The 20,947-nt window shown below is 40.5% G+C and overlaps 1 protein-coding gene across 3 annotated transcripts in view; it reads right to left on the reverse strand.

Moving 5' to 3' along the window:
- Nucleotides 1-20,654, reverse strand: part of PDCD6IP (programmed cell death 6 interacting protein) — a gene marked incomplete at its 5' end in the record, with an annotated part of 66,889 nt that extends 46,235 nt beyond the window's left edge. For all 3 annotated transcript variants that reach the window (XM_079713920.1, XM_079713921.1, XM_079713919.1), the window contains 3 exons: nt 6,269-6,338; nt 7,820-7,874; nt 20,446-20,654. In XM_079713920.1, the coding sequence (XP_079570046.1) occupies nt 6,269-6,338; nt 7,820-7,874; nt 20,446-20,654 (334 nt within the window). The remainder of the gene's footprint in view (nt 1-6,268; nt 6,339-7,819; nt 7,875-20,445) is intronic.
- Between the last annotated feature and the right edge of the window lie 293 nt (nt 20,655-20,947).

A 20,947-nucleotide genomic window follows, 5' to 3' on the forward strand; every position in this document is an offset into this window, starting at 1 on the left:
CTCTCAGAGGTAGAGAAGATTATATGGTTAAAATACAATTCTAACCAAGAATCTACACACCTCACATCCACTGGGATAGCTACTATCAAACAAAATGGAAAATAACAGTTGTTGGCAGGCATGTGGAGAAATTAGGACCACTGTGTACTGTTAGTGGGAATGTAAAATGTTGCAGCCATGTAGAAAACAGTATGGAGGTCCCTCAAAAAATAAGAAATAAAATTACTAGATAATCCAACAATTCCACTTCAAGGCATAAATCCAAAAGAACTGAAAGCAGGGTCTCAGTCTCAGAGATATTTGTACACCCATGTTTGTAACAGAATTATTCATAATAGCCAAAAGGTGGAAGTTAACTCAAGTGTCCACTGATTCATGAACAGAAACAAAATGTGGTGTGCACTTATAATGGAATATTAGCCTTAAAAAGGAAGGAAATCCGGGGGCCTCCCTGGTGGCACAGTGGTTGAGAGTCCGCCTGCCGATGCAGGGGATACGGGTTCGTGCCCCGGTCCGGGAGGATCCCATATGCCGCGGAGCGGCTGGGCCCGTGAGCCATGGCCGCTGAGCCTGCGCATCCGGAGCCTGTACTCCGCAACGAGAGAGGCCACAACAGTGAGGGGCCCGCATACCGCAAAAAAAAAAAAAAAAAAAAGGAAGGAAATCAGGTCTCATGCTACAACATGGATGAACCTTGAGGACATTATACTAAGTGAAGCAAGCTAGTCACAAAAAGACAAACACTCTATGATCCCACCCATACGAGGTGTCTAAAGTAGGTAAACTCACAGAAACAGAAAGTAGAATGGTGGTTACCAAGTACTGGGGAAAGGGTGAAAAGGGGAGTTGTTGTTTAAAGGGTACAGAGTTTCAGATTTGCAAGAACAAAAAAGTTCTGGAGATCTGTTTCACAGCAATGTGAATATACTTAACACCTCTGAACTGTACACTTAATATTGGTTAAGACAGGGAATTCTCTGGCGGTCCAGTGATTAGGACTCGGCGCTTTCACTGCTGGGGCTCAGGTTCGATCCCTGGTTGGGGAACTAAGATCCCGCAAGCCATGTGGTGCAGCCAAAAAAAAAAAAAGAATTTTTAAAAATTGGTTAAGATAGTAAATTTTATGTTACAGGTTTTTTTTAACCACAAAAAAATCTTAAAAAAAGAACAAATTCAACCATAGTGACATTCAAGGTCTTACATAATGTGCCAGGTATTGAACACCAAGCAAAATAATCAGAAGGCTTCTTACAAAAAATACTGAGCAAACCATTTAGGAAAATCAGAACAACACTACAGCTGTGTGTTTGTGCCACACAGTAGTGCCATAAAGTAAAACCCTCCTTGTTATGTAGCATTTCAGTAGTCTCCCTTGTAATTATGGTCGGCTTTTAGCTTGCCTCCAACCTAATTCTAGCCTCCTCACCATAAAGTAAAGCAGACATACACACCAGCTACTCTAACCTACTTTCTTAAATAAATGTATTAAAAATCTAGAATAACCAGGATATGAGTAGAACATGCAGCAAAGTAAAGATCAAGGTGAACTAAAAATTTGAGCCCAGAGTAAACAATTCCAATAACAGAAAACATCTCAAAGATCCACATTAACATCCTTAAAGAGATTCAAAGATGGTACATCCATACACAAGTACAGGATGTTATTTAAAAAAGAACAATCCATGAATAAGAAAAAGCCCCTGGAAATTAAAAACTTGATTGCTAAAAGTTTTTCAAAAGAAAGGTTAGAAAATATCTACGCAGCCCATAAAGAGAAAACAAAATGAAACGTGTAAAAGTTGTGAGTGAGTAGCTCAGAACAACTAATATCAGTTAATACAGCATTCTGAACAGAAGAGAGGAAAAAATGAAGAAGAAATTATTGAAGAAATGTATGAAAATTTCCCAGGGCTGGAAGGAGATAATGAGTTTTCAAACTGAAAGGGCCAACAATAAAATGCCATACCCCAAATGAAAGCCAATTAGATCTTTTGAGATTTCTAGAGAAAATTGTAAAAATCTTCCCAAGAAAAAAGGATCAGGTCACCTACAAAAGAATACTCAGCAGACTTTTCATCAGTAACACTGGATAGTAAAAGGCAAGGGAACAATGCCTTCAGGTTCTGAAGAAACATGATTCTAATTAATTCAACATATATTAAAGCCAGTATGGCTTAAAAAAAAGGAGAACAAGGTACTAAATGGGAAGCAATGATGTCAGGGAGGTAAGAGAGCCAACTCTGCTGTAAAGCTTTAGCTTTTACTCTGAGTGAGGCAAGAAGTCAACAGAGTTATGAACAGAGACACATTCAGCCCGCCTGGTGGACAACAGACTGTGGGGAAGCAGCACTGGTGGAGGCCAGAGATTAGGACAGGTAGCTGCTGCAATAGGTGCGAGGGGTGATGGTGGCTCTGACCATAATGGCACGAGCAGAGGTGCTGAGAAGTGACTGGATTTTTAAAATCTTTCAAAAGAAAATCTGATAGGATTTGCTGATGAATTCACTGCATGTGGGGAATGAAGTGAAGCAATGTCAAGAGTGACTCCAAGGTTTCTGACATAAGCAGAATTTCAAACCAAATTCATGAGGGCAAAATACAGACATTTCCACAAAGAAGAGATTCAGAAATTTGACCTTTTCTGAGAAAGTTACTTAAGAGTATATTCCAGCAAAAGAGGAAAACACAATATCCAGAAAACAATGGCTCTAAACTAAGGGATAATAGCTATATAGCAGATTTAGATAGCAAACAGTCCAGATTCAAGCAAGAAAACAGACAAGGCCAAAGGGAACAGAAGAGTCACTCAGGAAAAGGTGAGTCCAGAGAGATAAATAATAAGACAGAGAGTTTGGAAAGTCTTGAGAATATGATAAAAGCACAGAATGTGTGTGGTGGTGGAACAATTAAAACTTCTAAAAACACACACACACGCACACAGAGCCATACAAGAAAGTCACAGTCTAAATATGAAGCAACTCATCCAGCATATATGACAGAGAGTCAGTGGACTTAAAGAAGAATGAAATATACTCCAAGCAACAGATAAAAGTAAACTTTCTATATATAAGATATATATGCCAGCCTATTATATTTCCTATAAACATTATCATCCCAGGCTGTTGTCTGTCATTTTATTTTGAGAATTTCTCACGTATAAGAGATCTTGTGAAAACTTTTTCTTGTAATTAAATCTTTTTCCTTTATGATTTCTTCTATCACATCTAAAGTTAAAATCAGGGTTTTTTAAAATAAATGTTCAACTCTCCTTCCTTCAAAGAGCTCTTTTCTCTTTTTTTTTTTTTTTTTTCCTTTTTTGCGGTACGCAGGCCTCTCACCATTGTGGCTTCTCCTGCTGTGCAGCACAGGCTCCGGACGCGCAGGCTCAGTGGCCATGGCTCACGGGCCCAGCCGCTCCGCGGCATGTGGGATCTTCCTGGACCAGGGCACAAACCCGTGTCCCCTGCCTCAGCAGGTGGACTCCCAACCACTGCGCCACCAGGGAAGCCCTCTTTTTTCTTAATATTGAACTTCATTCTTATTTTTCTATCTGAGCTCTTTTTCATTAAGCTTTTCAAAATGACAACAGCTTGATTATAAATAAAAATAGTTGTTCTAAAATTCAAACAATTGTTTAAACACACACACACACACACAAAAGAAAATAAATTAAAAATCACTCAATATCCTCCCAGAGTTACCCACTAATTTTTGGTGAATATCTTGACAAATAAGTACATACATGTCCACATACCCAATTTTTCACAAATAGTACACTATACCATATTCAGGGTGCCTGGAATGGACAACTCCAGGGAGCAGCAATCACCCTGGTTTCTATACAAAAGGTGTTCCAAAGAGACCAGCTCTGGGGGCCCGAGTTACATCAATTCAAGGCAGCAGCTCTCACCTGTAACAGGCCTTTTATTGGATATTCAATGGACACAGATGTACTTGTCAACAAATATATATTTGCATTATCATTCTTAATATTCTAAATTACACAATATTCTAATGAATGGGCAGCCTGTGCTTTATTTAACCAAAACATTAGTGATGGACATTTAATTCCCAATATTTGCTACTAGAAATGCCTTGATGATCTACCTCCTGCTCTACTTATGCTCTCAATTTTTTGTGTGTCCAAATTCCTCTAGGACCTCAGTTCATCAACTTAACCTATCTCACTTAAGTGTCTCCTGGTTCTCCTGCTACCTGCTCCTTATTCTCAGCCAAACAACTTGTCACAACAGCACTAGAAGTCCTTTTCTTGACCTTGCTCCCTCTCAGCATAACGCTCCCGTTGTCCCCAACTCTTTACTGTATATTTTCTGAAGTGAGCAACCCACACATGCTGCTTGCACTTCCTCACTTCCAGTCCACCCCTCGACGTGACGCAATCTGACTTCAGCATGCCCCAGTGACACTTTCTCTGCCAAATCCAGTGAATTCTACAACCTTCTATTTCTTGACCTCCGCCACAATGACTCTGTCAATGACATTTCGACATCAGAGTCACCTGAAGGTATTTTCAAAGATATCAATTCCAGTGACCCACCCTGGAATGTCCTCCTATCACATCTGGCATCCTGTATCTTTGTCTGTAAAGATATAATCTGTATTTCTAACATTCTCCCCAGGTAACTGTAATATGCAGCCAGATTTGGGAACCACTGGACACAATCTCTGAAACTCCTCCAGCATTCAATCCCATTGTCTCTATTTTACCCTGGTTCCTCTGAGATTTGAAAGTCTTTTCTCAACCTCATTCCCAGGAACCTCTTCTTCTCGTACCCCTGAACGTTGTATTCCCTAGCTTGGCTTTCATATTTTTCCCAATCTACAATCTACCAGAGGAGATAAATTTATTATCATTTAATGAAAATTTTTCCCAAATCTACATCTTGACCTCTTTTGAGCTTTAAATATATTATTTCTAAATGCCAAGGAGAAACTTCTACCCAGATATAACACAGGAAAGTCAAACTCAACCTGTCTATTGAAAGGAATAATTAGCTACAAGTCAAACCAAGTTACAAACCTTAGAGTCAAACATCAACTCCTACTCTTTCTTCTGACAGCCAGCCAGAAGATCCATCAGTTTCATCTCTGAACCCTCTCTCAAACCCATCCGTTCCTTGACCCACATACACTACACCTAGTCAAATCTCTTCATCTCTCACCAGTCTAACTTGTCTGTTTCTCTCTAGTCTCTGGACTTAGGCTTTCTGGAGTTATATCTGGCTTCATTAAATCTTTGCCATATGATCTTGGAAAGTCACTTAATCTTTCTAAACCAGTTTGTGCAACTGGTGATAACAGTGCCTTTCTTCATTGGGCTGAGAAGGAATTTACTAAGATAATATGTGTAAAGCCCCTTCCACAGTGCCCGGGTGCAATAAGCTATAAACATATAAGAGGGAAGAGCACAAATTCACAGTACACTTGCAGCTCTTCACAATCTACTCTCCAATGTCTTCACCCTCCATAAGCCCCAATTCACCTAAGGTTTCAAGCCTTAACAATAATTATATCAATATGCATTACATATAGTAACATACTATATGACATTGTTATATAATATTATATAGTATATATTCTATGATGCATACACATTATATATATGTATTTCATATGTAATATAATACTAATATTATTGATTGTAACTAATAGTTATTGAGCCTTGTTCTAAGGACTTTACACATATTCACTCATTTAATCCACAGAAGAACCCAATGAAATAAACAGTACTTCACAGTACTATTCCTCACTTCACAGAGGAGAAAGTTAACACACAGAAAGGTTAACAGGATGAGCTGGTAGATCAAAAAGCCTTGTGACTTTCAGTTATAATATTCTACCTGTAATGTTATTTTCTACCTGGAAAAACCAAATTCATCCTTCAAGGCCTCACTCAAACATCACTTGCATTCAAACAGGCAGAATTAACTACTTCCTCATCTATGCTCCCAGAAGTTTGTTCACAGACTAATATACTCTCTACAATATTTTAGAATGATAGCTACCTTCCCAACCTGACTGAGTACAACTATCTTATTCATTTTTAAAACTAGGACAGTGCCTGGCAAGGTGTAGGCTCTCTATAAATATTTGGAAATTTCATTAAAAGTTGAAGTTAAAAAGAAAATAAAACATAAAAATTTTTATTATTTACAAAGAGTCGTTAGGAGAGCAATTTTAGAAACCTAAAACAATACAAAGTATTTAGAACAAATTTCCTATCATTTTTTATTTAAAAATTACATACCCAATTTTACAGATCCTCCAAAAAGTGAACCTTTATCAAAAGCATCCTTCCAGGTAAATGTCAAGCAGATCTTGATAAAAAGAGGAAAAAAAGAAAAGAAGTTCATGTTACCTTCCTGGATCTCATTAAATATTAAGTCTCTTTCAAAGAAAAATCCAGTGAAGAAAAGGACAAAAGCTTCAACCCATCTAAAATACTATCTTCTCTAACCAACCAATTCTTTTTCCTTTTTGTGGACCATAAAATTTTCTTTTTTGAAAGTAAGATACTGGCACTAGGATATTTCAAATGGTCATTCCGCCTCAGTAACTGAATACATATTGTCTTCTTCAAAAAATACAATCTTACTCATCTTTACAAACACACAATGGCCTGAACAGAACAGATACTTAATAAACGATCATCAAATAAGCCAAGAGAAGTAAAGGCAACGAAGTAAGCTCTACAGGTTTCCCAGAGGATAAAATTTAAAACTATTCCATTATGACAAAAGTAGGAGAATGGTTACCTTTCCAGGATAAAATGAGACAATATTTTATTTCTTGATCTGGGTGGTGGTTATACATATATATTCACTTTCTGAAGATTCAAGCTATACACATGATACTGTTCACTTTTATGTATGTATGTTGTACACGAATAAAAAGTTTACTTAATTAAAAACTGCATCTCACTCTACTCTAAAATATTCCACACATGAAGGTTAAAAAGAACTTAGCCTCTTTAAAATTATGTATTGCAATCCAATACAAAATTTTTCAATTCTAGATTAGAGAAATTTTCAATACACACAAAACTAGAGAGAATAACACAAGGAACTCCCATACCCCCATCAGCAGTTTTAGCCTTTTGCCCTTCTTGGTTCATCTACCCTCACTTCCCAACCCCAACCCCACTACACACATACTTTTTCTCCTGGAATATTTTAAAGCAAATCTTACCATATTATTTGACTTGTAAAAACTTTAGTACAAGAATGTTTAAAGTATTTTGTACAAACTATTTTAAAATTTAGAAATGCCACACAAATTAACAAGTCTCCCAAATAAAACTGTAAGAAATCATCAGCATTTTCAATATCTAGCCTTTAAGAGAAAGTAAGATTGACATTCTTATAGTGTAACATCTAATCATAGTATCTGCAAAATCATATGCAAATATAACTTATGCAAATAATTTTTAAAGCACATAAAATGAGATTAGTACTTCCTGAATCATACAGTTTCCTTCTTTATTCTGTAAAAACCAAAGGAAAGGGCACCACAGATTATATTAGTCAAAAGATCCTATTGATTAAAAACTGCAAGGAAAAAAAATGCAGTCCAATGCACTAAATGAGCCCAGAAGTGACTAAGGAATGGCATGAATAGAATTTCCAAGAGACTCTTTACAATGGGCTTAAAAGTTTCTAATTTGTATTTTAAAAGTCTCATTAAAACCTAGGGATAGTGAAGAGACACCATTTATTTTAATAAAATACCATGGGTAGGAGGAAATGAGTGATTTACCATTATCATATAACTTTAAAATAAATTAAAATTAATGACTTACCTGGTTTTCAGAAAATGGGAATTTGGGTTCAATGGAACAGATCTGATCATAGTATCTAAAAAACAAAGCAAATTTGTTTATTTTTGTTTTTGTTTCCCTTGACTGAGGAGACATATTCAAAAAAGTATTACAAAGACTCATGTCAAACAGCGTACTATGTTTTCTTGCAGAAGTTTTATGGTTTCAAGTCTTACATTTAAAAGTCTTTAATCCATTTTGAATTTATTTTTGTGCATGGTGTGAGAAAGTAGTCCAGTTTTCCCAACACCATTTATTGAAGAGGCTGTCTTTTCCTTACTGCATAGGAGATTAAGAGGTATAAATGTTCTGTTGCAAAATAAATGAGTTACGAATATGGAATGTACAATGTGGGGAATATGGTCAATAATTATGTAATATCTTTGTATGGTGATAGATGGCAGCTAGACTTGTGGTGATTATTTTGAAATGTACCAAAATATCAAATCACTATGTTGTGTGACAGAAACTAACACAGTGTTGTAGGTCAATTATATTCCAAAAGCAAACACAGAAACAGAGATCAGATGTGTGGTTACCAGAGGTGGGGGGCTGAGGGGAGTGGGAACTAGATGAAGGCAGTCAAAAGGTACAAACTTCCAGTTACAAGATAAGTAAGTACTAGGGACTGTCAAGTACAACATGATAAGTATAATGAACACTGCTGTGTGTTCTGTATGAAAGTTAAGAGAGTAAATCCTAAGAGTTCTCATCACAGGGAAAAGAAAATTTTTTCTATTTCTTTAATATTGTATCTATATGAGATGATGGATACTCACTAAACTTATTGTGGTCATCATTTCGTGACGCATATAAGTCAAACCATTATGCTGTACACCTTAAACTTATACAGTGCTATGTGTCAATTATATCTCAATAAAACACAAAGAAAAAAAGAACCTTAAAAAATAATTAATTAATTAATTAAATATAAAAATCGGTCAAAATTTTAAATTACCAAAGCTAAATATTACACACATTTATGTAAATACAACTGGAGTATACTAAAATTATACGTGTTAACTCTGAGTGGCCCACAAATCAGATTTCAATCAGCCATTTTAAAGTTAATTAACGTAGTCTTTTTTATTTATTTATTTATTTGGTTGCACCGGGTCTTAGCTGCGGCATGCATGTGGGATCTAGTTCCCTGACCAGGGATCGAATCCAGGCCCCCTGCATTGGGAGCACAGCACCTTATCCACTGCACCACCAGGGAAGTCTCATGCAGTCTTTTAATGTGTAAACCTGTATCTAAAATGCATGCAATGAAAAAACTGTCAAAAAAAACTCTTACCACCAAAGAAAAATACTTATCAACTATTACTGGCTAAAAGCAAACTAATATCTGCCTAGATAACTAATGTATATCTTAAAATACTATTTCTTATTAAGATAACTTTATATCCATTGGGCAGATTAACACCTCTGGTAAACTACTGATTAAAAACAGGTTTACCAACTTTCCCATATGATTTGGGTATGTCCTCTCCTGTCCATCTCCACCACTGCTACACAGTCAACACTTCCACTCTCCCTTGAAAGTAAACTAATCCAAAAGTTCCCTAGCCAGTCGCCCTGTCTCCTCTTCTCCTTTCTCATTCTCTTCAATGTGTTCTCTACACAGCAGCCAGAATGATTATCAAACATGAGGGAGTCTTCCCCTATCAGGCTGACCTCGGAGCTAGCCAGGGGGTTGGGGGGGGTGTCCAAGGCCAAGCTTTCTAACTGGCCTGTAATCTTTCTTCCTTCCCTTATCACCTCCCTGCTCCTGCACCCCCATCACCATGGCTCTTTGCAATTGTTATTTCTGAGGCCAAGTTTTCCAGAGGGGTGGGAGCAACATGTCAGAGATCAAGTTTGGGGCTGCCATGGCCACAAGTTTGGTTACATAGAGGAAGAATTGAGCAATTAGGTAAATACAATGAAGATAATGGGAGTCAGGCTTCTAACTACCAGAGAAAGGAGTTACAAACATGGGAAGGCGGACAGCTAGAAGAAACGCTGGCTTTGGATTGGAACTGGAGGTAACAGTGTGAACTCATTTTTTAATACAATGGAATACAGATACAAAAGAGGTATAAATGTGTGTGTGTATTTCCTAAGTGTATACGCTGAGAGGTCCTAGAAGCAATAATACCTAAGTAGCAATAAGCACACCTAGAGGCCAGATAAATAGTACAATGCATTAAACGGAGCCAGTCCTTAGAGAAATTGCTGGCTCCATGGCTGCAGCTGAGAAAATTCAAGCGCCAAGCCTTAAACATCTAGCTATGCTAGGAAGTTAAGGACTCAAAAAATGAGGATATGTCAGAAGAACACAGGAACTAGCTTTAAGCAGCTCCTACTAGCCAAGTCCAGAATAATTCAAATAAATAACAAATCATAACCCACTAAGGAAAATAAAAACACCATTCTAAAGTAAACAAAACAGGTGAATAGGGAAAGCTCTACCTTACTGTACAATGCCAACTAATAAATCTAGAAGAAACAATGAAGTGAGAAAAGTCACCATTTGGCATCTTTCATAATATAATATCTGATTCAGGTAAAATCATTAATGGAAGCTAAAACACGAAAGTTTGATGGAAACAGGATATTACAAAGTCACAAAGTACCTTCCCACAAAATACTAATTAGTATAACTTATTAATTGTAAGGCCAAAAAATCTGGCAGACAGCATCTTAACAAACTGGTAAAAGTTAAACATTATCAGCAATGGGACAAATCAACCTCGTGTTTTTCCTAATATGCACTAAAAAGAACACAGCATCACTTGGGTGGTACTAGAGCCCCAAAATGCATAAAACACAAGAAAATATGAGGCAAGCCCTTATTGAGGGACATTCTACAAAGTAAGTAGCCTGTACTCTTCAAAAATGCCAACATTGTGAACGGCAAGGAAAAACTGAGGAACTATTCCAGATTGAAGGAGACTAAAAAGGCAATTAAATGCAATGCAAGATCTGGGATTAGATCCTGGACCTGTAAACAACATTATCGGGAAAATCAGCAAAATCTGAATGAGTTTTGTAGATTAAATGGTAATATTCAATCAATGTTAATTTCCTGATTTTGAAAGCTGTACTGTGGTCATGTAGGAGAGTATTCTTGCATTCCCATTATACTTATAATTACATCCAGAACTTTTGACATCATTCATCATTCAACTCTCCAGCCTCAACTCAGAATATTCACTACACATTCTAGGCACTAAAATTCTATGCTCTCTCCTGGCTCAGGGCCCTCACCCATTTTTTTCCCCCATACCTGGAAATTTTCCCATCACAATTTCCCATTTTTCTTGTCCTCATTCATTCACTCATTCAACAAAAATATACTACAGGTTTACTATGCACCAAACACAGTTCTAGGACATAGGAATTCAGCAGAACATAAGCATTTAAAAATTTGCACCCTTGTAAAGCTTACTTTTTGAGGGGGATACAAAACAAGATAAAATAAAAATGTAGTAAAGTAGATAGGGCTAAGTGCAATGGCACTTAAAGAAGTGAGAGAGATAAGGTATGTGTATGGGGTGAGGTGAGAAGGCTGTAGTTTTTTCAGATAACATGGTCATTTGACTACATAAAAGTAAAAAATGAAAAATTTTAAAACATCATGGGGACTCCCCTGGTGGTGCAGTGGTTAAGAATCCACCTGCCAAAGAAGGGGACACGGGTTCAAGCCCTGGTCCGGGAAGATCCCACATGCCGCGGAGCAACTAAGCCCATGTGCCACAACTACTGAGCCTGCACTCTAGAGCCCACAAGCCACAACTACTGAGCCCATGTGCCACAACTACTGAAGCCCGTGCACCTAGAGCCCGTGCTCCGCAACAAGACAAGCCACCACAATGAGAAGCCCGCGCACCGCAACAAAGAGTAGCCCTCACTTGCCACAACTGGAGAAAGCCCATGTGCAGCAACGAAGACCCAAGGCAGCCAAAAGTAAATAAATAAAATAAATAAATTTTTTTTTTAACAATCAAGAATAATAGAGAGGGCATGAAGGAAGTGATGGGATGTGAGGGAAAAGCATTACCAGTCAAGGGAAGAGCAAGTGCCAAAAAGCTGAGACCAGAGTATGTCTGAAAAGATCTCTGCCATGATAAGGAGGCATATGGCCAGAGAGCGAGCACTGGAGAAAATAGTGGGAGATTAAATCAAGGAAGTAATGATGCCTTGGGTGCAACTTGCAAGACTTTTGGCTTCTACTATAGAGTAAGAGGAGGAACCATCCAGAGGGTTTGGACAAGAGTAACACGAGCTAATCCATTTTCACAGAGTCACCCTGGCTGCTATGTAGAAAACTGACTTGCAGGTGTGCCAGGGCAGAAGTAGAGACAAGTCAGGAAGCTATTGCAGTAATCCAGTAAACAGATGATCCACGGTGGTGGCAGAAACGATAGAGGCACTCAATCTCACTCCTTTTCTAAATTAGTTCCCCTCTCCATTTATAATCTTAGGCCCCTGAATTTTTCCTTCACAGAACTTACCACAGTTGGTAATATATTTATTTGCGGGACTTTGTTTAACGTCTTTTCTCTCAAAGGATTGTAACAGAAACTGGGTCTATTTGCTCAGTTTCATTGCTAGCTCCAAACAAATGAATCAGTAAAATGCAAAGTTTTTAAAAGGCAACTTTTTTTAATCTCTGAAAAGTAAAACCTGAGACTCTCTGTTTGGGGAATGAACAGGAGCTACCAAAGAACGTGTCCATAAGGAGAGACTAGCAAGTACCAAGACCCTGAGGCAACAATGTGCAAGGAGGCCGACAGGGCTATAGAGCAGGGACTGGCACACTTTTGCTGAAAAGGGCTATTCTAGGCTTTGCCAAAAAAAAGGCAAAATCAAGGATAAAATGTAGGTACTTGTTATAACAAGAGAGAAAACTTCTGCCCTGCCCTGTGTGCTTTTTACCTGGGTTGGGCCATCTCAGATGGTGGGTACACTAAGTACACAGTTATCTAATTGCCATTAGCTGGAGACTTCTCCGAGGGAAGAGGATCCAGTCTGGTGGCAAGAAGCCCAGGGGAGGGAGGTGAGTGGTGGCTAATACAGTCCGTTTCACTCTCTGCCCCAGTGACACTCAAATATCGGCACGCCCTTCTCTCCTGCCAGAGAGTCCAGCCATCTCAGCTTGGGCGGCTGGTACAGCTGGCAGGAGAGAGGGCAATTTGCTGAGTCTCCAAGTTCCGGTGTGAGATTACACCATTCACTGCCAAGCCATTGCCAAGCAGAAAAACCAACATGTAGGGCACCTGAGCAAGCCCTGGGCAGCAGTGAGGCACGGCTACTGGCCAGAGAGGCAAACACTTGGAATAAAGGGGAGAATGGGACAGAAGGGAGCACCCCAGCTAGCTCTCCAAGGCTCACAACGCTAGAGTGGTGCCCTGGACCATACAAAAACAGGCAGCTGGGTAGGCCTCTGCTCTACAGACAGCAAGGAAGGAAGTAGGAGGAGATGAAGCTACTTGCTCTGCAAGTGAATCAGGAAAAAAAGAAAGGCTAAAGAGAATGTACTAAAATTTTATACCTACCCTATTTACTCCAAAGCTTTTGGGGTCAACTCTCAAAACTTATGTGGGGTAACAGTGCATGTATATCCTACATTTAAATGACTAGGAAGATACGCGATGGAATCTTCAAAGTAAAACAGCTGTCTTAAGACAGGTTATGTAATATGAAATATAAGTATGAAAAAATGAAATATAAGTACTGTACAACAGTCATTGGAAATCAGTAATATCTGACTTCATAATATGGAGTAAACTCCAACAAAGAGACCAACTAATGCTTTTCAAAAGAAAACAGCCATTGCTAACTGCAGGTACCACAGGGAAAATGCTGTTCCTACAGTACAAAGTACAGTAAGCTATTCTTTCAATATAATTCCACCACATATGACCCCTCATAGGTCAGCCTAATTCTCAGCTATCAAAGCTCTCTAGAGAGGGAACAAGAGCAGAACAAGAGAATCTACCACACCTCTCTCTTTATCATTTAAATATGCTTTACTCAATCAGCAGATTCTATCCCAGGGTATACCTCTAACAAATTAGACCTAGGCTGCAAGTTTTCCACAAATGGGGAGAGAGAAAGCCAGTATGCTACACCAGAGTACTGGTGTAGCAAAAAAAAAAAAAAAAAAAGAATCTGTTAAGGATTTTATTTTTAAAATAAGTTTAAAAAAATTAACTATAAAATCCTAAACATAAAAAAGTAAGTCAGATGACCCTGAGTTTGAATCCCAACTCCACCAACTCTTAGCTGTGTGACTGCATGCAAGTTACTCAACCTCTCTAAACCCTTCCTAAAGTGAGGGCAAAACCTCATTTAATTTAAGCATGAGGGACAAATGATACAATATATACTCAAAGCTTAAAATACTGCCTGGACACACTGCACATGTTGGCAAAACGGTAGCTACAGACTCTTATTTTACAACTATTTATAAGTGTTTTACATGTTCTCCAGTATTTCATAAAACTCAATCACTTTAGAGCACATATCTAAGAACTCAACGTTTAAAATCTGATGGGGGGGGGCTTCCCTGGTGGCACAGTGGTTGAGAGTCCACCTGCCGATGCAGGGGACACGGGTTCGTGCCCCAGTCTGGGAGGATCCCACATGCCGCAGAGCGGCTGGGCCCGTGAGCCATGGCCGCTGAGCCTGCGCGTCCGGAGCCTGTGCTCTGCAACGGTAGAGGCCACAACAGTGAGAGGCCCACGTACAGCAAAAAAAAAAAAAAAAAAAAATCTGATGGGGGAAAAAAAAGGAAGTGAATATATTTCTTTTAATATACCAGTGATAGGTACAAAACAAATTCCCATTAGAAATTCTAGTTTTAAAGGTTTTTTCAGGGGGAAGGTGTGAAGATGGAGAATAACCAATCTACGTTAGGCAAGGTGATACTGCAACGCAAATTCACGTAACCCATCCAGCTCCAGCCAGTACTGAGGGCTGGGCAACTCCCAGCCCACCAACCAGAGACAGAAACAAGAGAGCTGGGCCAGATATTGATCAGAGTTAACAGATGCCTCCTGAACCTTATTTTCACCCTTCTTTCTTTGCCCAATTTACCTCATGAAGAATCACTAATGAAGCACTACTGCAGCAGAGTATGGCAGAAAGTAAAGAATCAGGGAGTCAAGAAGTCAAGATCTTAGTCTAACTCTACCACAAAGCTAGCTGCGTGGCTTAAACCTCCTGTGTGCAGAAGATTCTGAGAGAAGATTCTCTCTAGGGTTACAAAGAATGAAGAAAGTCCTGACAAGCTATTTTATTTATTAAACATTAGAAAAGTCAGAACACAGAAAAGCAGAGATTTAAAATTTTCCTTTAAATTTTCAAGTTTATTCATTTATGCAAAATAAAATTACTGAGCCAATTTAAGGTCTGGATACTACAGATACTCCTTGAGACCAAGGGTCAGGTATTATATATCTTTATATTCCCCACACTTTTATTAACAAATTGTAGCAACGTCATTAGGGCTAATATTATCTCAATATCTTCAGCAACAATCAGAATGTAAGCAACAGCTTGAGAAGTAAAATGGAACAGCAATATTTTCTTTCTTGATCTGTAAAACACTAGCGCTGGAATAAAATTTCAGAAATTATGAAACTAATTCCATCAACTTTATTTTACAAATGAAAAAGATACTACCATAATGCAGCAAACTAAATATTAACCCACAAAAAAGTGACACAAATCTATTTAGAAATTTTACAAAATCTATATAAAGGACTCTTGAGTTAAAGAAAACTAAAATTACAAACTATTAAAAAATGTCAACAAGAATACTATATACCGGGGACTTCCCTGGTGGCGCAGCGGTTAAGAATACACCTGCCAATGCAGGGTACACAGGCTCGAGCCCTGCTCCGGGAAGATACCACATGCTGCGGAGCAACTAAGTCCGTGCACCACAACTACTGAGCCTATGCTCTAGAGCCCACAAGCCACAACTACTGAAGCCTGTGTGCCACAACTACTGGGCCTGCACGCCTAGAGCCCGTGCTCTGCAACAAGAGAAGCCACCGCAATGAGAAGCCCACGTACTGCAACAAAGAGTAGCCCCGCTTGCTGCAACAAGAGAAAGCCCGGGGACAGCAACAAAGACCCAACGCAGCGAAAAATAAAATAAATAAATTTATTTTTAAAAAAAGACACATGCACCCCAATGTTCATTGCAGCACTATTTATAATAGCCAGGACATGGAAGCAACCTAAATATCCCTCAACAGAGGAATGTATAAAGAAGATGTGGTAATATATATACATATACAATGGAATACTACTCAGCCATAAAAAGGAACGAAACTGAGTCATTTGTAGAGATGTGGATGGACCTAGAGATAGTCATACAGAGTGAAGTAAGTCGGAAAAGAGAAAAACAAATATTGTATATTAACGCATATATGTGCAATCTAAAAAAATGGTATAGATGATCTTATTTGCAAAGCAGAAATAGAGACACAGACATAGAGAACAAACATATGGATACGGGGAGGAGGATGAATTAGGAGACAGGAACTGACGTATATGCACTATTGATACTATGTATAAAATAGATAACTAATGAGAACCTACTGTATAGCACAGGGAACTCTACTCAATGCTCTGCGGTGACCTAAATGGGAAGGAAATCCAAAAAAGAGGGGATATATGTATACATATAGCTGATTCGCTTTGCTGTACAGTAGAAACTAACACAACACTGTAAAGTGACTATACTCTGATAAAAAATTTTTTTAAAAATTCCTTTACCTATCCTACCCTTCTATTCCTTTACCTATCCTACAAATAATGGCCAATAACATATGAGCAGGGTATTCCGGGGCAGTTTCCAGGAAACATCCTGGAGGCTGAGCCCTCTGCCTCCTTTCTCCCTCCCTCCATCCTCCTAAAACTTGGGTATGACTGCTATCTGGAACTTGAGAGCAAGGACTCTAGGTTTTACAGAGCAGATCACTGGAGGAGCCAGAGCCTGAGCCTGATGAACTTCACAGAACCACTACACCATCCCTAGGCTACCAGAACTACCCATCCACCAACTTTTCACATGGAGTAAAATCATAATTTTTTTTAATTTATTTTTTGGCTGCGTTGGGTCTTCATTGCTGCACGCGGGCTTTCTCTAGTTGCGGCAAGCGGGGGCTACTCTTCGTTGCGGTGCACGGGCTTCTCATTGCAGTGGCTTCTCTTGTCGCGGAGCACTGGGCTCTAGGCATGCAGGCTTCAGTAGTTGCAGCACGTGGGCTCAGTAATTGAGGCATGTGGGCCCTAGAGCACACGGGCTTCACTAATTGCGGCGTGCAGGCTCAGTAGTTGTGGCACACGGGCTTAGTAGTTGCTCCACAGCATGTGGGATCTTCCCAGACTGGGGATCGAACCCATGTCCCCTGCACCGGCAGGCAGATTCTTAACCACTGAGCCACGAGGGAAGCCCTAAAATCATAATTTAACTCACTGATAATTTTAGATCTACCACACGCAGATGACTTCACCCCTAACACAGCAACATAAATAATATAAAACTAAAACAGATAATATAAAAAACTGCATACATGACTGTTGAGATCCTCAACCTCCATTCCCCCTGACCAAATTTCAGAAAGCTGACAACTAGGCTTTTTCATGGAAGGAGACTGGAAGCTTTCTCTCTAAAGAAACTAATCACAACAAAAGACACGGAAGGTGGTATCTGGAGCTTCCCCCTCCCCCCAAAAAATCCCAGCAGGGTTCCCATCTGATCACCTAGTGTAAAATTCACTATTTACCAAGGCTCTCCTAATCAATTTGTAGTTAAAGTCACTTTACAAAGGATGACATTCACTCTTAATATTATAACTCATAAATGTGTATTTTAGGAAATTTTAATAGGTCATCTAGAAGTTAGTAACAATAAAAAGGCAAGTCACTGTACCTATATGTAGAGCTGTGTATCTGTACTTACCAAGCTAGCTTCTCTTCTTTAGGAATTAGATTAAAGCCCTCTTTTTTAAAAAATTTTATTTAAAAGTTCATTAAGTGTAAAATATGTAAATTAATGTTCAGTTTACACAATTATCCAAATATAATTATTAAAAGTAAGACAATCTGCTTGATTGGATGAACACCCCACAGCTGTTTCGTTTTTACAGCATGTATACCAAAGGTACTTTTGTACACACCTCCATTTAATAGACTGTACTAATATCTATTAGTTTACCCTAACTCTCCTAGAACAGAAGTGAAAAAAGCGTAGTTGTTGAAGGAATGTGTTAATATGAGGATAATACAGATGACTAAAGAAACAGTTTCAAAGAGACTATCTCCTCAACAGCCCTAGAACCTAGGAACAGTTCTCACATTTACACCTTGGAAAAGACTAAAGGAATGAACAAATGAATGAAGTTTTAAACTTCACAGAACCACTACCCACTATTCTCTCATCTTTTAGTCTCTGAAGACTACACACTCCTTAAGGGCTGAGACCAAACCTAATGTATTCATGTGTAATTATACACAACCCATGCTTTTTTAATACTACTAATGAAAAATCGTCACTGAATGCCACTCATGTCTATATAAGAATTGTATTGGAGATTTTTTTTTTTTTTTTTTTTTTTTTTTGCGGTACGCGGGCCTCTCACTGTTGTGGCCTCTCCCGTTGCGGAGCACAGGCTCCGGATGCGCAGGCTCAGCAGCCATGGCTCACGGGCCCAGCCGCTCCGCGGCATATGGGATCCTCCCAGACCGGGGCACGAACCCGTATCCCCTGCATCGGCAGGCGGACTCTCAACCACTGCGCCACCAGGGAGGCCCTGGAGATTTTTTTTAAGTATGTTAATTCTTAAGAATGGCTAAGTATTCATAGGTTAAAATTTTTTTATATATTTGTTTCTTTTTAAAAAATTTTTAAACTTTATTTATTTTTGGCTGCGTTGGGTCTTTGTTGCGGCCAGCGGGGACTACTCTTCGAGTGGGGGCTACTCTTTGCTGTGGTGCATGGGCTTCTTATTGCAGCGGTTTCTCCTGCTGCGGAGCATGGGCTCTAGGCGCATGGGCTTCAGTACTTGTGGCACGCAGGCTCAGTAGTTGTGGCTCATGGGCTCTAGAGCACAGGCTCTGTAGTTGTGGCGCACAGGCTTAGTTGCTCCGTGGCATGTGGGATCTTCCCGGACCAGGGCTTGAACCCATGTCCCCTGCATTGGCAGGCGGATTCTTAACCACTGCACCACCAGGGAAGCCCTAACTTTTTAAAAAGCTTATACTAAGTATCAAGCTAGTGATCTTTGCAACCCAACAGTCTTATCTTTAAAACTGACACCAAGGGGTCATCATCTCTCTAAGCAATCTATTCAGTATCCTCCTTCTGGAGAACCAGCTCTTCCCCAGTCCGTACTAATACTACTTTAATCCATGCTGCATGGAGAAATTAAACCAGCAGAGCGACTCAGACAAGGGCAATTAAATTAGGCCATTTCCCACCATCATACATGGGCACAAGCCAACCCAATCAGAGGTCTCCATGGACTTTCGCCAGGGTGTAGGAGAAAAGCACTCTTACCTAAGATCCTGAGTGCTAAGACCACTGTAATTACAGGAGAGCCAGTGGCCATCTCTCCCAATAGAGAAACAAAGCTCTCCTAAGAGGTAATCATCATGGAGGCAGGATGATCTCCTTGAATGCCTAAAGATAAGGAAGCAATATTCCTTGACTGTGCAGTTACTAAACTAGTTTAACCTGAGCTGCTCCTACCTGCATCCTAATACAGCTGTTTTTCCTGTGAAACAAGGAGAATATGTTACACACAGGAAATCAGATCATTAACAAGATGGGCGAAAGAAATTTTTTAACTATAAAGTGCTATAAAAATGTTCTGCCATCCTAACTAGAAAGAACTACAAAAGGAACTCTCCTTAAATACAGCCTGAGCTCAATAAACATTTGCTAAGATAACAAATTTACTCCAATATCTGCATACCTGTCTGTGAACAAACTGATTAAAAGCAACCTATCTTGAACGTTAATGTCACTCAAGTTTAACTTCAAAAAATGGCAGCTCCTAATCTATGGAATTCTCCATTTGTCGTTAGGTTACGATGAACCTAGGGAGATGGCTCATTCCGAAGTGGACAGTGTAGTAAGTAATAAACATGGGTTCCAGTGTTCCAATTCTGCCACTTCCCTCAAGCAACTACGATTACGAAATCCAAACCTGGCCAACAAAGTTTTGCAGTGACGCAAAAACGGGGGAAGGGAGGAGTCTCAGAGACCCCCTCCCCCCACCAAAAAGTGAAGAAAACCAGTTCTGCGTAAATGTGGCGAGAGATCAGTGCGTGGCAGACCGTTCCTCCCAGGTGGCCGACCGACCGAGCCTCGGTGGACCAAGGGCTAGGGCGGGCAGCTAGGGGAAGCGGGTCGGGTCCCCGGGGCCTTCGAGGCCGCTCCTGCTCAGCAGGAAGGAATGCAGACCACACCTACGCGCCCCGCCAGCAGGGGCAGGCCGGCCGGCCCGGGCCGTGGGTGTAAAAGGGAGGCAGGAAGAGCGGAGGAAGCAAGGGGAGCGGCAGGCCGCCGACGGCCTCCCCCCGCCCGGCCCCAGGCCCACCTCAGCAGCGTCTCGAGCGCGCCCTCGTGCTTGTCCAGCGGGCGGCCGAGCGCGGCGCGGCGCAGCTTGCTGAGCTCCTCCGCCGCGCGGCAGTACTGGGCCTGCTCCTCCCCGCCGCTTGGGTACGTCTGCTGGATGAACTTCACCAGCGGCTTGGCCAGGTCCACCTCCGAGGTCTTCTTCAGCTGCACTGAGACGAACGTCGCCATGGCGAGCGCCTCGGCCGCCCTTCGGGCCAAAGGGACCGCGGGACGGCGACGAAGGCTGAGGCGCGCGGGGTACCGGACGGGCGGACTGACGGGCTGACACAGGTCCGCTCGGCCTGCGCTTCGGGTCCGGCCACTTCCGGGAGCTCTCGCGCAGGCGCAGTCGGCGCGCCGCCTCCGGTCACGTGAGGGAGACCGGGCGCCGGCGCTGCTCACCTGGGCCCCCACTCTTCCTGCGCCCAGCCTTACGGCGCCGGCTTTCTCCACAGGCGGAATTTTCTCATTTCTCCGTAGTT

This window comes from Hyperoodon ampullatus, assembly GCF_949752795.1.
Source record: "Hyperoodon ampullatus genome assembly, chromosome: 10".
Taxonomy (NCBI): Eukaryota; Metazoa; Chordata; class Mammalia; order Artiodactyla; family Ziphiidae; genus Hyperoodon; species Hyperoodon ampullatus.